This window comes from Aricia agestis, chromosome 3 (genome assembly GCF_905147365.1).
Source record: "Aricia agestis chromosome 3, ilAriAges1.1, whole genome shotgun sequence".
Lineage (NCBI taxonomy): Eukaryota > Metazoa > Arthropoda > Insecta > Lepidoptera > Lycaenidae > Aricia > Aricia agestis.
Window position 1 is genome coordinate 19,664,481 of NC_056408.1, and position 15,050 is coordinate 19,679,530.

At 36.6% G+C, this 15,050-nt stretch overlaps 2 protein-coding genes across 2 annotated transcripts; one reads left to right on the forward strand and one right to left on the reverse strand.

Annotated features, from left to right (window-relative positions):
- The first annotated feature begins 5,748 nt into the window (after nucleotides 1–5,748).
- LOC121740555 (histone-lysine N-methyltransferase SETMAR-like) lies at nucleotides 5,749–6,747 on the forward strand. The gene has a single exon (XM_042133293.1). It carries the CDS (start codon nucleotides 5,749–5,751, stop codon nucleotides 6,745–6,747), a length of 999 nt encoding a protein of 332 aa, XP_041989227.1.
- Nucleotides 6,748–9,180: 2,433 nt separating this feature from the next.
- Nucleotides 9,181–11,033, reverse strand: LOC121740556 (protein ANTAGONIST OF LIKE HETEROCHROMATIN PROTEIN 1-like). The gene is made up of 2 exons (XM_042133294.1): nucleotides 10,660–11,033; nucleotides 9,181–9,981 (listed from the first exon to the last, which is right to left on the reverse strand). The coding sequence occupies exons 1-2, from the start codon at nucleotides 10,999–11,001 to the stop codon at nucleotides 9,181–9,183; spliced, it is 1,143 nt and encodes a 380-aa protein (XP_041989228.1). The 5' UTR covers nucleotides 11,002–11,033.
- Between the last annotated feature and the right edge of the window lie 4,017 nt (nucleotides 11,034–15,050).

Genomic DNA, 15,050 nt, shown 5'->3' on the forward strand with positions numbered 1-15,050 from the left:
CTAATCAACGTGCATTTGACATAAAAATTTTAGCGTCTTATGAAATTTTGAATTATTGCAAGTATCTTTTTGACGCAGAAGGACTTTACAGGAAATCTCTAAAATCGGAACTCTGATCGGATGTACTATCATAACAAAAACATTGACAACCCGTTCTTTTTAAGCGCTCGCGATAGAAATATTGCGTTTGCGTTTAACGTTAATATTGTCAAGTTTAATGCTAGGGGGAGGTATAAGGGAACCTTTTAAAAGAATTTGGTAAGTTTTTTGCGCGGCGAATTTCAGACGATTACGCTTACCCCAGTCAGATATTAAATTAAGACTACTGTTGGCTTTAGACTCAATTTCGGAACGCGAGTTTGCTTGAACGATAAGAAACCCGTCATCGGCGTAACCAACTAGTATACAAAGCGGTGGAAGTGGAAGACTTAACAAATCGTCGAATCCGATGTTCCATAATTTAGGCGAAATTACCGATCCTTGAGGGCAGCCGCACGTTAAATCTTTGACATGTGTACAATGTCCTAGACGAAGCTTAGTTTGACCGTTAGAAAAATAAGAATGTATTATAGAATAAATATTGCAGTAACACCCTCGATTTTTTAGTTTTAATAGCACCATCGGCCACCAGGCATGGTCGAAGGCCCCGGAAATATCTAATGAAATAGCGACCACGTATTTAGTTTCCGACAAAATATTAACTATTCTTCTTACTTCTAACGCCGCGTCCACAGTGGTGCCACAACTGGTGGCTCGAAATTGGTTCAAATATGAATTTGGATCTTCTTCTGCCAATTCGATTAATAAGGTGGCCGAGGCTCCTTGAGTTGTCCTTCTTGAAATTCATGGGCGCGCAGGCGGGAGATTTTCTTTTCTTTTTTTTATTCAACTCATTTATTAAATAATCGCAAATTAACGAAATTCCCGTACGTACGAGTTGGCGCGACATCACATTGCGTTAAGTGAATATTGAATATATGTATATTGGTTAAGTCGTTCAATGTTCAATGCTTTTCAATGGAATTGCTTCAATTCGGTTGTACTGTGTAATATCGCCTTAATAAAAGTTATTATTTGGGTAAGGTAAGAATGTTAGTTGGGACTTGGGACTCGGGAGTCGGGAGACCACAGATTACTAGTATATATTTGTAGACGGGAGACTGACGTAAAAAGTGAAAACTCAAAACAACTTTGTAGTAGGGTTGCCAGTAGCGATTACGAAAATGTCTCGACTCTCGCGAGACAATATTAATATCTCGATTATAATTATTTACAACAGGTTACTAATTGCTAGTAGGAGTAGGTACTTACTAAGTTGACTAATGTAATATTTTTTTATGTTTAGGTAGCCTGTAATAAACGAACTTAAATATATATTTATAAAATGAATTGACATTTGCTTTCTAAAAATTAGTTTCAACTTCAGTGACTTACACATCAAAAATGCACATTGCAGAGACAACAGAGACACATAAGTTCATAAAAAAAGATTAGAAGTACTTATATTTTGTAATATTATTAGCGTTCTAGAGAACATAAATACATTTGTACTATCATAATCGATTATGCTCACAGCTCATCATTCTTAATCGCCTACTCCTAGTTGCCAGCGGTAAAAATGGAAAATTAATTATATTTTCTATTTCATTTCTTGGCAGGGTGGCGTATTAGCGCCTTTCTCCCAAGATATAGGGGATTTTAACACTTTTAGTTTTATAAAATATTGTCATTAAACCTAAACTGCATGTGTAAAGGTGCCCCAAAATATATGCTTTGATGAGGTTTGGTCTATCGCATCGGTCAATTGTTTCTCAGGAAACAAATCTGATTTTTTTTGTAAAGGTTTTGGAGCCGAGTATACAATTCTATATTTTTTAGCGCTAACATGTTTGTAAAACACACTTAAGGCGGGGATTAATCTCAATCAAAAACGATAACCTTGCACACAACCAAAGACCAAGCGTATACGCATCGCAATAAGATTCATTTTAGCTTAGCATAAAACTACAGGTTCTCGGGCGGATTTTCTCTATTTTTCATGTTTTTTTTTAATATCTTTGGAAATAAATATTAAGAAACAAAATTGTTCGGTTAAAGAATTTTTAATATAGATTTACTAACAATTTATTCAAATAAAATGTACAATTATCCTAGTTAATACTTATATTTCGATGAAATAGAGTTTTTTCGGAGGTAAGTTTGTAAATTAATTACAGCCAAAGTATTACGTTTTATTAAAATGTTTATGGTTTAAGGTATTTTGAATATTGTGCTTTATATCTCATATTTTTTAACACTTCGTTATTTTATTGGAACTAGGTAAACCGGGAGTCACGGAATAACAAATTGGGGTTTATCTTCGCCTTAATGCATACTTTAAATACAATATACGATTTGGCAAAACTTTGACAAAGAAAATCCTGTTTCGGGCGGATTTATACTGTCAATCTAGGGACATAAAAATCTATAGAACGGCAACCCTGTTTTTTGGCGGTTCAAAGAACAATAATTCAAATTTTACGTGAAAATTTTATTTAAATTGAAAGTTTATTAAAGTGCTTATTATTATAAAAAAATGCGAAAATTCCAGCCAGAGAAGGTACGTCTTGCTCTAGTAGAGGTAGTAGACAATCTCGACGAAGTAGCTGAAGGCCTAACTAAAAACAAAAATATTTTACATAAGATCTATAAAAAATTAAATGTAAGAAAGAATAAGGACATAGAACTTGTAGGAACTGGTTTATATTTCGCGTGGAGTCGTAATCGGGATGGATTTGTTGATCAATTTAAAGAGGAATTTAAAAAAAAGATGAAAAATGAAATAGAGCCATTGGTAAGCCATTTGAGTTATACTCCTTCAATATCCACTGATGATCGATCATCTACTAAAAAAGAAAATAATATAAAAATCCGAAGCGATTATTGGGCTGTTGGATCCTTAGAGGTGAGTGCGTCTGAGTTGATGCTCAAGGGCAGATTTTTAAGTGAGCTAGTGTACCGATATCTCCGCAAAGAACTCCCTAAAACTTACAACATTAATTATACATTAATTTTTAAAGGCATGAAGCCTAAATGCATTAAAAAGTTTCGATCATACGCCAAATGTAAGCAGCCTCTTTGTGAAGCCAAATTTAAAATAAAATGTATAACTATTGGATTAAAAACAATTCTAAATATTTTCAAAACCAAAGACAAAACACAGCATACTCAACCACTGGTATATCAGCTGCGGGGATCAAATCGACAAGCTTTAAAGGAAAAATTGCAACACGCAAAACCCAGCACAATCCATCATAAAATAATATGTAGCCAACTGAACACTATATTAGCCCAAAAAGATAAAAATTATCAATTTGCCCATACATTAGAAACTTTACAAAAAGCGCGTTCTGAGGCTGCCTGTGTTAATGACGAGCACAGAAATGATTGTGCTGATATTGTTCTGAGACTGGCAAAAGTAAATTATCAACACCAGTACATAAAGCAATATATTACACCGTTTACTGTTTATTTAGGGTGTGACCAGCAGTTGGAATTACTCAAACAGTCTTCTCATTTCACTCTGCACTTTGATGCGACTGATTCGGTTGTCAGAAAACCATATGAAGAGTCGAAACGCGTATATTTTTATGCCGGCAGTGTCTCTATACAGCATAAGATATATCCAGTTTTGGAAATGATAACAAACGATCATACAGTAACATCAATTTCCCAGTTCCTGATATATTTTAGAAATTGGTGGACATTAGCTGCAGTGCTATTCTGAAACCCAAAAAATTCCGTTCGAATGTCACTTCGAATTTCATTCTCGCTTCACTTCTCATCTCACCTGAAGTTTGTTTGGTATTCTGAAATACGAATCCGAAAACTTCAAGGCCAGGCGAAGTGAAGTGGACAATTGGAAACTTGAGTGAGTTTTGTCTATGGTGCTAGTGCGGATTATCTTCATATCGATAGTAAAATATTTATTTTCAAAGCATATTTTGGTATTATAACTACTTAAAAATAATGAATATATGCCAAAGCAATGCCGTATATTCCATTTGAACATTGATTTCTATTCTTAAATATAATTTAGCTAAGATTTTATTAACTCAAACGAGTCATAAACATTGCCAACCATTGATGTTACGTGTCAGAAAAAAAAAACATTAGTTAGTAAACATAATCAAGCGGCAAGCGCTCTTGAAATTTAAAAGTTTTATTTTCAAAAGTTTCGTGTTTTCAAGTGGTTGTGTCGTTTTCACGGTGTTTTCTCAGCTCTATTTTATTAAATAATCGTTAGCAAACTTCGTACCTAAAATAAATCACCACAATAGTAATGGAAAGGTAAGTGATAACTAATATTTACTTACTTACACATAATATATTTAACTAAAGCATATTATAATTTACTTAAACCAAGCTTTCTAAACATTTAGAGTACGGACTTCCCAGCCCTCTCCTGCGCAGTTGGAAGCTTTAGTACAGTTTCTGGAGAGAAAACCTAGTTTAGCGAAAGGGTTTTCAAAATCACTGGGAGCCAAGCAATTAGCTCATAAAGAGTGGTCTAGATTGGCCACTACTTTAAATAGTATGGGGCGGTGCATTAAAAATGACAAAAAATGGATAAAAGTAAGTTGTATTTTATTATTGCTACCTGAGACTAACGATATGAATATAAGCGGGGCTTGGAATAATACCTAATCTTTGTAACTCGAATTACTGCCTTAGGTATTTCGCTAAAACTTCGTTAAAAATTGCTAATTATTATTTTCAGTACTGGAATAACAAAAAAAGTTTCATAAAAAAAAGGCTGCTGCTCGAGCTCGAGCTAGACGTCAAACTGGTGGTGGAAATGTTGAAGTCCCCGAATTGACCGAAGTCGAGGAAAGGATTTTGACATTGATGGGTGGTGAAGGTTTTGCAGTTGGTGATACACATTTAAGAATAGAACCTTTTGTAAGCAATGATAAGATTGAATCATTAAAGTATCTACTCTGAGTGCGACTTACAGTATTTATTGTTGTTATTTTTAATTCCAGGAATCAGAAAATCAATAAAGTGAAAGTCCATCTATTTTGGCAAGAGGGCTCTACGAAGAGCCAATACCTGGGACATCCGGCGTTCTTTTAGAACAACCAATGGTAAGAAATTTGGTTTTTTTAAAATATGTTTATCAATTATCAAGGATTGTAAAAAATAGAGAACTAAAAGCCATACCTGGTACAAGAAGACCACACATCATGGCCAAAGAAACTGCCGCTGATCCGTTTCGCCCTAAATAGCTCCAGATGCCGGACAACAGGTAAATCACCGGCTTACTTAACCTTTGCCAGAGAAATGAGATCTCCCACAGAAGTTGTAACATAGTAAATTTCTTATAAATAATAAACTGTTCTATTAGCGCCATCTATTGACATAATTTTGAATTAAAGTTTTCTTATTGGTCGATTTTTAGCAAACCACTATATGTTTTATAATATTAAAACAATTTAAATTATTTTATTTTTATTTATTTAAACACTTCATGCAAATACGAGGGGTGATCCAAAAGTAATGATAATCAGTTATATCTAGTGCACACAAAAATACCAAAAAAATATCAGTCACTTGCTCAGTTACCCACTAGTTCACAAAAAAAAATCATATAAATAGGCCACGATTCCCGGGAGCTACATTCATTTGAATACGGACTGTCAAGGAGTGAACATCAAAATGGAAAAACACGAAATCAGAGCTGTCATTAAATACCTCTGCTTGAAAAAAATGTCTACCAAAGACATACACAGCGACTTGGTGGAAACATTAGGGGACTCTACTCCTCCATATTCCACAGTTGCACGCTGGGCTAAGGAGTTTAAGCTGGGAAGAACATCGACGGAAGACGAACACCGCGAAGGACGCCCATCGACGTCCCTCACTGAAGAAAATGTGAAAAAAGTTGAAGAAGTTGTATTGGAAGATCGAAGAGTGACTATCAGGCAAGTAGCTGAGGTCACAGGGCTCTCATATGGCAACATTCAAAGAATCCTTGCAAACGAATTGCATATGAGAAAGGTCTCCGCGCGTTGGGTACCGAAAATGTTAAACGACGAGCAAAAGAAGAAACGAGTCGACATGTCAAGAGCAAATCTCGAAAAGTTCAAGGCAGACAAGGATAATTTTTTGTCACGTTTTGTTACCATGGACGAGACCTGGGTCCACCATTTTGATCCTGAAACAAAACAACAATCAATGACATGGAAACGATCCGATGAACCGACGCCGAAGAAATTCAAAGTGTCAAGCTCAGCAGGGAAGGTTATGGCGTCTGTTTTTTGGGACGCTGAAGGAATAATCATGGTGGACTACTTGGAAAAGGGGGCCACTATTACAGGCTCCTACTATGCAGAACAAATAAGAAGATTGCGGGAGGCTATTAAGGAGAAAAGGCGAGGCAAACTGCGGGCTGGAGTACTGTTCCATCAAGACAACGCACCGACTCACAAAGCTGCAATTGCCATGACTGCCATTCAGGAAGCGGGCTTTGAGCTGGTGGAACACCCCCCCTATTCACCAGATCTAGCCCCCAGTGACTTCTATCTCTTTCCACGACTCAAGGAACACCTCCGAGGCAAGAAATTTGACGATGATAGCGACTTGATGGCCGCGGTTGAGGACTTTTTTGAGAGTCAAGATAAAGATTTTTTTTCTAAGGGAATTTTAGGTTTGGAAAAGAGATGGACTAAATGTATAGACTTGCTTGGAGACTATGTTGAGAAATAAATTTATTTTTCTATTTTATTCATTGTGTTTATTATTGATTATCATTACTTTTGGATCACCCCTCGTATTTACATAGGCGGGCTTAATGCCTCGTGGCATTCTCTACCAGCCTACTAAATTATATATTTAAATATTTTAAATAACAATACATTCATATTTTAAAAATTCTTTTAATGAAATTTAATTTTTGAAATTAAATTTCATTAAAAGAATTCTTCATTAATAGAAAGCGCTCTTTACTAATTCTTAGTTTTGACTTTTGACTTTTTTTAAAAAAACTTTTTGGGTATAAAAGACGAGTCTGAAATGTCATCGGCCTTTTTCTAGATTTCAAAAACTAGAATGTAGTTTCTGAACATCTATTTATTCCCCAATATTGGGAACCCACACTCGGGTTAAACCCATACTCGAGTTGAAGATGTACCCCTTAGCTTAATAACTCGCTCAACCCCATGATTATGGAGCTATAGAAGATAATCCAGCCTTGGGTTGCGGATGGCCACCGCCCCGGGCTGCCCTACCACCTGAACACCCTGCGAACACCGGCACATTTGGGACGTCCGAGCACCAGCGACCACCTCCGGACGACGCGAAGGGGCTGGAGCTCTTCACACTGGCTAGCTATCCTCCAGTCTCCAAGCTAAGTGCCATGTGGTCCTAGACGTCCCCCATACCCTCTGAGTACACAGACGGCTGTAACTAGCGTAGCACAAACCCACTAGAACTACCCCCCTGGTGATTAATTACTTAAATTTACCTTGATGAGTCTCTGCTCTCTTTTAAATTACTTTTAAAATAATTATGTAGTTAATATTTTTTATAACAATAAATTTGTTACTGATTTTTTTAACATTTCATTTATCTCTCTCTCTTAGGAGCAAACTCTCCTCTAGTATGTCACACTCCTGTTTATTTAATTTAAAATATATATTTTTTTCTATTTTTTTTATATGTGGCAAAGTCACTCATGATCTTCGCGCTATTCTGGACAAGGATAATTTCATCCCGCAAATTACTCCTTACCTTAGAAAGATTAATTCCCTCTCAGCGATCCGCGAACGTGTCGAATTACAGCAAGACAAGACCAAGGATTACGCTGATCAATTACGCCGACCTGCAGATACCTTTCAGGTAGGTAATTTGGTACTTCTCAGCAGCGCCTCAAAGAATGTGATTGCAAAGTTTGCCCCGAAACGTGATGGACCGTGCCAAATTTTAAAAAAGGTAAGCCCAACAACCTACATATTGTCTCAGGTAAATCAAGCCTATGAAGTCATTGGTAAATACTACAACCAAGATCTTTCTATTTATAAGAGCCAGGACCACCACTCGCCTCCTAGCCTCATAATTCTCAAAAGAAAGCGAGGACGCCCTGCGACCAGAGCTAGAGTACTAGTCCCGGAGCGAGGACGTTCCCCTGGACTAGAGGGGGAGCATATTATGGTAACCCGACACTTGCAACACCGTGTGACCCGCGGTCTCCCTCCCGCTCGTTCCCGCGAGTAGTTGTATCTCACTCTAATGGGCCCCACACATTAACAGTTCGCCGGCAGGCCGTCGCCTGTCAGTTAACCGGAAAAGATCACAGACACACAGTTTCCCTGACGATTTTGTATCGACGGTCAATGCGAACCCAAAGTATGTGGCCGTTTGCCGTCACAGGTCTGCGTCGACAGGTATCGGCCGGACAGTCCGTGATCTCAAGGGCGAATCGAACACACACTAGCAGGTAGTCGGCCGGCGGCCTTTCGGTCCTAACCACGTGTCAGTTAACCGCCGACAGTTCTTTGTTTTTCGACATCGCGAAATTTATAGGCAAAATCAAGGCAAAATGGACAACAGGCCGCAATTAGTTACACATTTTATAGAATTATACAGACGTTTTCCTTGTTTATGGAAAGTTAAGGACGATTCTTACCACAACAGGAGTTTGAAAGATGACGCTTACGCCAAATTATTAGCATATTATCAAACCACAGTACCTTCAGCCACAATTGATACGGTGAAAAAAAAAATTAATAATTTAAAAAGTACTTTCCGAAAAGAATTAAAAAAGGTAAGTGTGGCTTTTTTACCTATCTGGTTTATCGTGGGTTTATCCTGTCATATTTTGAATTTTTTTTGCACACTGGTAGCCCTGGGTACACAGTAGGAAATGTATTTGGAAAACTAATTTGGATCAACTTCGTATTTAGTTTAATTGTATCTATTTCTACATATTTTTAGTTTATTTTCTATCTAACTTTTTAGGTCAAGAACCAAAAGTCAGGATCGTCAGCTGACGACGTATATACATCAAATTTATGGTATTTTGACTTGTTGATGTTCACCGCAGATCAAGAAATGCCACGGAATAGTATAGGAAGCGACAGCATCGTTGTTGAAAATGTAACAAATCAAAATGAAACAGTAAGCATTTTTTAAATATTTATTTTAATTTACAAAATTATATTGAAACGATACAGCTCCGTCATGCATAAAATATTCTTTGTATTTGTCACGATTTAATTTTGCGTTTTCACATACATTTCTGCTGTGCCCCTGTTGTAAACTGGTCAGGGGATTAACTTCGCTTAAATCTCCATGTACAACCCTACCAAAATCTAAATCTTCAGTAACCAGTGCTTGAGTAGGTAGGTAACCGGCTCTTTCTTTTTTCTTTAACAAATTGTGCAGGCAACATAAAGCTAAAACTATGTAATCAATTTTTTCTGGTTTCATATTGATTTCTGTATGTAAAACTCTAAATCGGCTAGATAATATGCCAAAAGCATTTTCTACTGTGCGTCGAGCTCTACACAAGCGGTAGTTAAAAATGCGCTCTTCACGAGTTAAATTTCTTTGTGGGTAGGGTTTAATAACATTTTCATGTAATGCAAAAGCATCATCGGCTACAAATACAAAGTTCATATTGTTTTTATTCATATTGTTAGGTGGTAAATTCAATTGCTCGTTTTGCAACTTGTTATAAAAACTAGTATATTCAATAACGCCTCCATCTGATACTCTTCCATTACAGCCGATATCAACATATAGAAATTCGTAATCTGCATTTACAATTGCCATCAACACAATACTAAAATAATGTTTGTAGTTATAATAGTAAGATCCACTGTTTACTGGTTTTCGAATTCTGATGTGCTTACCATCAATAGCACCTCCACAATTAGGAAAATGCCATCGACTTTCATAACCTCTTGCAATCTCTTGCCATTCTTCGATAGACGATGGTAACTGAAAAAAGAACATAAAAACAAACTATTACTATTTTTCAGGTTTGCGAAGATTATACACAAATGCCATCGCCGTCTACTTCATCATCATCACAATCGCTGCTGCCGCCAAACTCGCCGCAGCCTTCCTTACAATCACGACAATCGACGCCTACAGTGTTATCCACAAATTCGTCAGCAAATAAAAGGAAAAGTGTATTACTTAATGAAGCTTATAAAGCCTTAAAGGATGACGATGAGTATGATGGCATAGGACTGAATGTAGCGTGTAAGTTGCGACGTATGAACGAAGAGCAAAGGTTATATGCAGAATTATTGATTAATAAAGTACTATTATACGGAATGAAACATAGGCTGCAAGAAGAAACTAGTCTTTCTGGTCTTGTGCCCACACAGTCGCAATTTACACGTTCTTCGTTTTTAACACAGGTGCCTTCAACATCTACTGAAACTATTTTACAGCGTCAACCAATAAACCCATCTTTGTCTCAGTCAATATTACAAGTATCTCCTGTGGATGTTGGAACTTCCGAGACGATTATGATTAATGAGCATTACAATGTACGTAATGACACTGATGATTTAACGCAGTATGTACTTTTTAAAAACCAGCAATAAATATTGCTGTATTTTTTTTTGTCAATAAAGTGATTAACAATTTTTAATGTTGTTTTCTTACCTTTATACAATCCTTTAGCACTAAACAAATATATTTCGATGTTTCCGGGATAATTACACCCAGGGATTGAGGTGAAATTCTTGTAGGAAATTTTAAATCCTCAAAGCTTTGTCCTGTTGCCAAAAACCGTAAGGTTGCTATTAATCTCTCTTCTGCGTTTATAGACTGACGCATTTTTGTATTCATTTTACTGATGTATGGTTTAACCATGGTCAATAACATGTTAAAGGTCTCTGAAGACATTCGCAAGTAATTAAATAGATCTTCCTGATGCGATTGCCTCAGTTCACGTACTAACGTCATATGAGATCTTGATTCTCTTCCACGCAGCCAATTCTTCATCCAATATCTTCTTTCTGATGATGATAATAAATGAAGTATTAAAATAACACATCGTTTTTTTTTCATTATCACTTTATGAGCTGATACGATTTCAAAACTGTCGACAACTACGCGCAACTGTAAACGAACTGCCGACTGCCGTCTACTAGTGTGTAGGTGATTTTTGCGAAGGGCGAACGATTGCCGGCACGCGACATTGCGGTGTGAAACTGTCGACTGCTGCCTGCTAGTGTGTAGACTCAGGGCCGTCGTTCGACCATTGCCGGCAGGCAATAATCGCTACAGTGAGTGAGCTATGCAGACCTTGGACGGCAGGCCGCCTGTTAGGACCAGAGACTGCAGGCGGACTGTAAGTGTGTGGGACCCTTAACACACGTGACAGTTTTCCCGCGCGATGCTCGGGAGTTCGACGCCGCGACCCGAAGGGCTTGTTTCGTTTTACTTTGGCGCGCACACGTGTGTGTTTTTACCAACTGCAATAAACCCACAGTTATAAATCTGGGAAGTTTCTCGGTTCTTTAATTATATGAGCCCCGCACCCGCTAGTGTTCAAGAGTATAGCGACATAGTGTATGTGGAAGCCCTCATAAGGGCCAAATCTTGCGACTGCACCGCTCTCTTAAATAAATTGACGAGGATAAAACCAGAGTGATCTAAGTAACATTTCTACCAATATTGAGTTTGTTACACTATCGCATAGAAAAGTCTAAATTCCTTCATGCCATACTGATCTATGTGCTTGCCAGTACTTTTTTCCTTGAGAGATCACAATATATCACTATAGAATTGATGCAGTTTGCGAATTGGAAAGATGCCAGAGTGATCTAAGTAATGAGACTCACGTAGATCACTGTGGTCGCAAGTTTACTAGTAGTTAGCGTTTATGAAAAACCAAAGTAATCTAAGTGCAATAAATAATAATAAATTAATCGTGAATTTCATTATTGCGTCGTTTTATTTAATATATCAGTTTATATAATGTCCTGGAAATATAGTTAACAATTTACTTTAATTTTGTTCCACAAACTATAAATATTTTTGTAACTGGCAACACAAACACTCTACGTCAAAAAATTGTCTTTTTGGCGGGATAAATAATATAAATAAGATGAGTGTAGATAGCGACCGAGGCCCGGCCCCCGTAGATACTTCTACGAAAAGAAAATTGCACGACAGTGCAGTGGATTATAGAATGTTCAAAAAAACAAATTATAAAAGACAATTCCCTGAAAATTATAGTACCGATTGAGTTTATGTAGAATCGATAAACAATGAAAAATTGGGACACAAAAATCCCATTGCTTTTACAAAATTATTCACGGAAAATGTAAAGGTCATTGTAGAAGTGCATAGAGTAAACGCTTATAAAGTTGGTGTTACTTTTAAGAAGGCCGCACCAGCGAATAATTTTCTTAAACAGGACCATTTTCTACTACGAAATTAACTGAAAGCCTTTATACCAGCCCACCAGTCGGAGATTACTGGTGTTCTAAAGTATGTACCTAAGGATCTGTCCAATGAAGCTATATACAAAAACATTGCATGCGACACAGAAGTGATTTCTATTAAAAGATTTTTTAGGAAAATAGAAGGGAAACTTACTCCATTAGGTACAATTGCAGTTACATTCGTTGGCACAAGTTTACCTCAGTATGCCTACTTACAAATGTTTAGATATTCAGTACATTTATATATACCACCATTACTACAATGCTTCAAGTGCTTCAAGTTTAACCACTCTGCTAAAGTTTGTAGAGGAGAACATGCGCTGGACAACATTCATACAAAGAATGTGATGTTGAAGAAATTGTATGCCTCAATTATAGCGGAAATCACTTGGCCATCTCGCGAGACTGTCCAGTGAAACAGAAGAAAATGCAGGAAAAGAAGTCCAAATATGAGAATTTCAATAGTTGTTATGCCACTGTGGTGAGTAGTGTTCCGTTGCTCACTGACCCAAAATCTTTTCCAGCTATTTCAAAACCTGTTAATGTACATTATGTTAGTAATACTAAAACAACTTTCAATGTTGAACAAATTTTGAATAATGACACTATAATGAATGCCTTAGTTAAGTCTCTTGTAACCTTGGGTAATAACAAGTTTAATTTACTTATTTACTTTATTAAACAAGGTTTAATTAGTATACCTACTCCATTATGCGAATTTCATCCTTACGTATGAAATTATAAGGTGTAAAATCTGGAATTATACTTGAACTCTTAAGCCACGTTTCATTTAGCAAACATATAATGTCTGTAGCAAATAATGTATAATGTCTTTAGCAAACATATAGTGTATATATATATATATATATATATATATATATATATATATATATATATATACATGGACTGACATGGTGATCTATCAACGCACAGCCCAAACCACTGAACCGATCGGGCTAAAATTTGGCATGCAGGTAGATGATATGACGTAGGCATCCGCTAAGAAAGGATTTTGATCAATTCTACCTCCAAGGGGTTAAAATAGGGGATGAAAGCTTGTATATAATAATACTTCTTAACGCGAGCGAAGCCGCGGGTAAAAGCTCGTTCAAAATATTTCTATACTTATCACAAGAAACTACAACAGGAACAATACACATTTTATGTGTGTATTGCCCACCTAATAATTGTTGGGTACGCGCCGTATGCGCATCAACTATAGATTGGTAACATTTTGTACTTGGTGATCGCTCCGTGCGAATACATACAGTCTAATAAATTAGTTCGTTAACCGCCGCCCTTGTTACACTACGTATCTAACAGATTTGATACAAATAAATTTAAAAAAGTATTACTCGAAACTCCTAAGCCATGTCTCATCATGGGAGACTTTAACGCACACATTTCGGATGCCACTCGAACAATAACAGACGTAACAGTTTGTTTAACATCATAGATGAATTTGACATGTGCTTATGGAACGATGTCAGTGTTACAACAGTTCAGGCACCAAATAGAAATCCATCTGCAATTGATTTAGCTCTTGTTAGTCCTTCTTAAGCTTCTCTTTGCGAATGCCTTGTCCACAGTGATCCAATGGGCAGTTACCACTATCCAACTCAGGTAACTATTAATGTACAGCCCTTAATATATGAAGTTCGTCCTGTGGAAGAAAAATATATTTACAGTAAAACAGATTGGAATAAATATTTTAAGTTATCAGAGAGATATTTTTCAGAATTAAATGTAGATAATAATAATTTAGAACCACATTAGTTATACAACAGTTTTGTCAGTATTTTATGTAATCTAAGATAATTATGTGAAGATGCAGTTCGAAAGTCCAAGGAAGCTTTAAAAAATTATAAAGCTTTGCCCAGCATTAATAACTGTTGTACAAAAGCATAACAAAAATAAGTGATAATACTTTAGGGTATGTACGTGTTCCTTGTAGAGAGTGCACTGTGAAAGTAGCAGCGCTGAAAGACCACATTTATTTTCACTTTTCTATGGGGAAACTTGTGGCACTGGGGCTCCTGCCCATACAAAAATGAAAAAAAATTTTGGTCTTTCAGCGCTGCTACTTTCACAGTGAACTCTCTACAAGGAACACGTACACACCCTAAAGTATGATCACTTATTTTTGTTACACACTGTATAAGTTACGGCTAAAGGTAGGTGTGAACATAAAAGTTAAGATTAGCCGGCTAAACTTAGGTTTGTCTTCGAGAAGCAGCTAAAGTGCGATAATGTGTTAGTTTGCGTCGTGACGTTTACAAGAAAGGAATAGTCGTCAAACCAATAATATCATCCGGAATGAACAGCTCAGGTGTCAAGTTGATTTACGGCCGTTCCCAATATTTGATTTATCTCTGGTTTTGCCCTACTAGAGATAGGAATAACTCACATTAGACATTAGAGACATATATTTTATGTCAATTATGAGCTATTCCTATCTCTAGTAGGGCAAAACCAGAGATAGATCAAATATTGGGAACGGCCGTAAATTGACATGCAGAGCAGTCCAGATGGTGAATTAAACTTTATTTTAGTTTACCAGGATCATTTAACTAAATTTGTTCAAATTGTAAAATTCGCCCT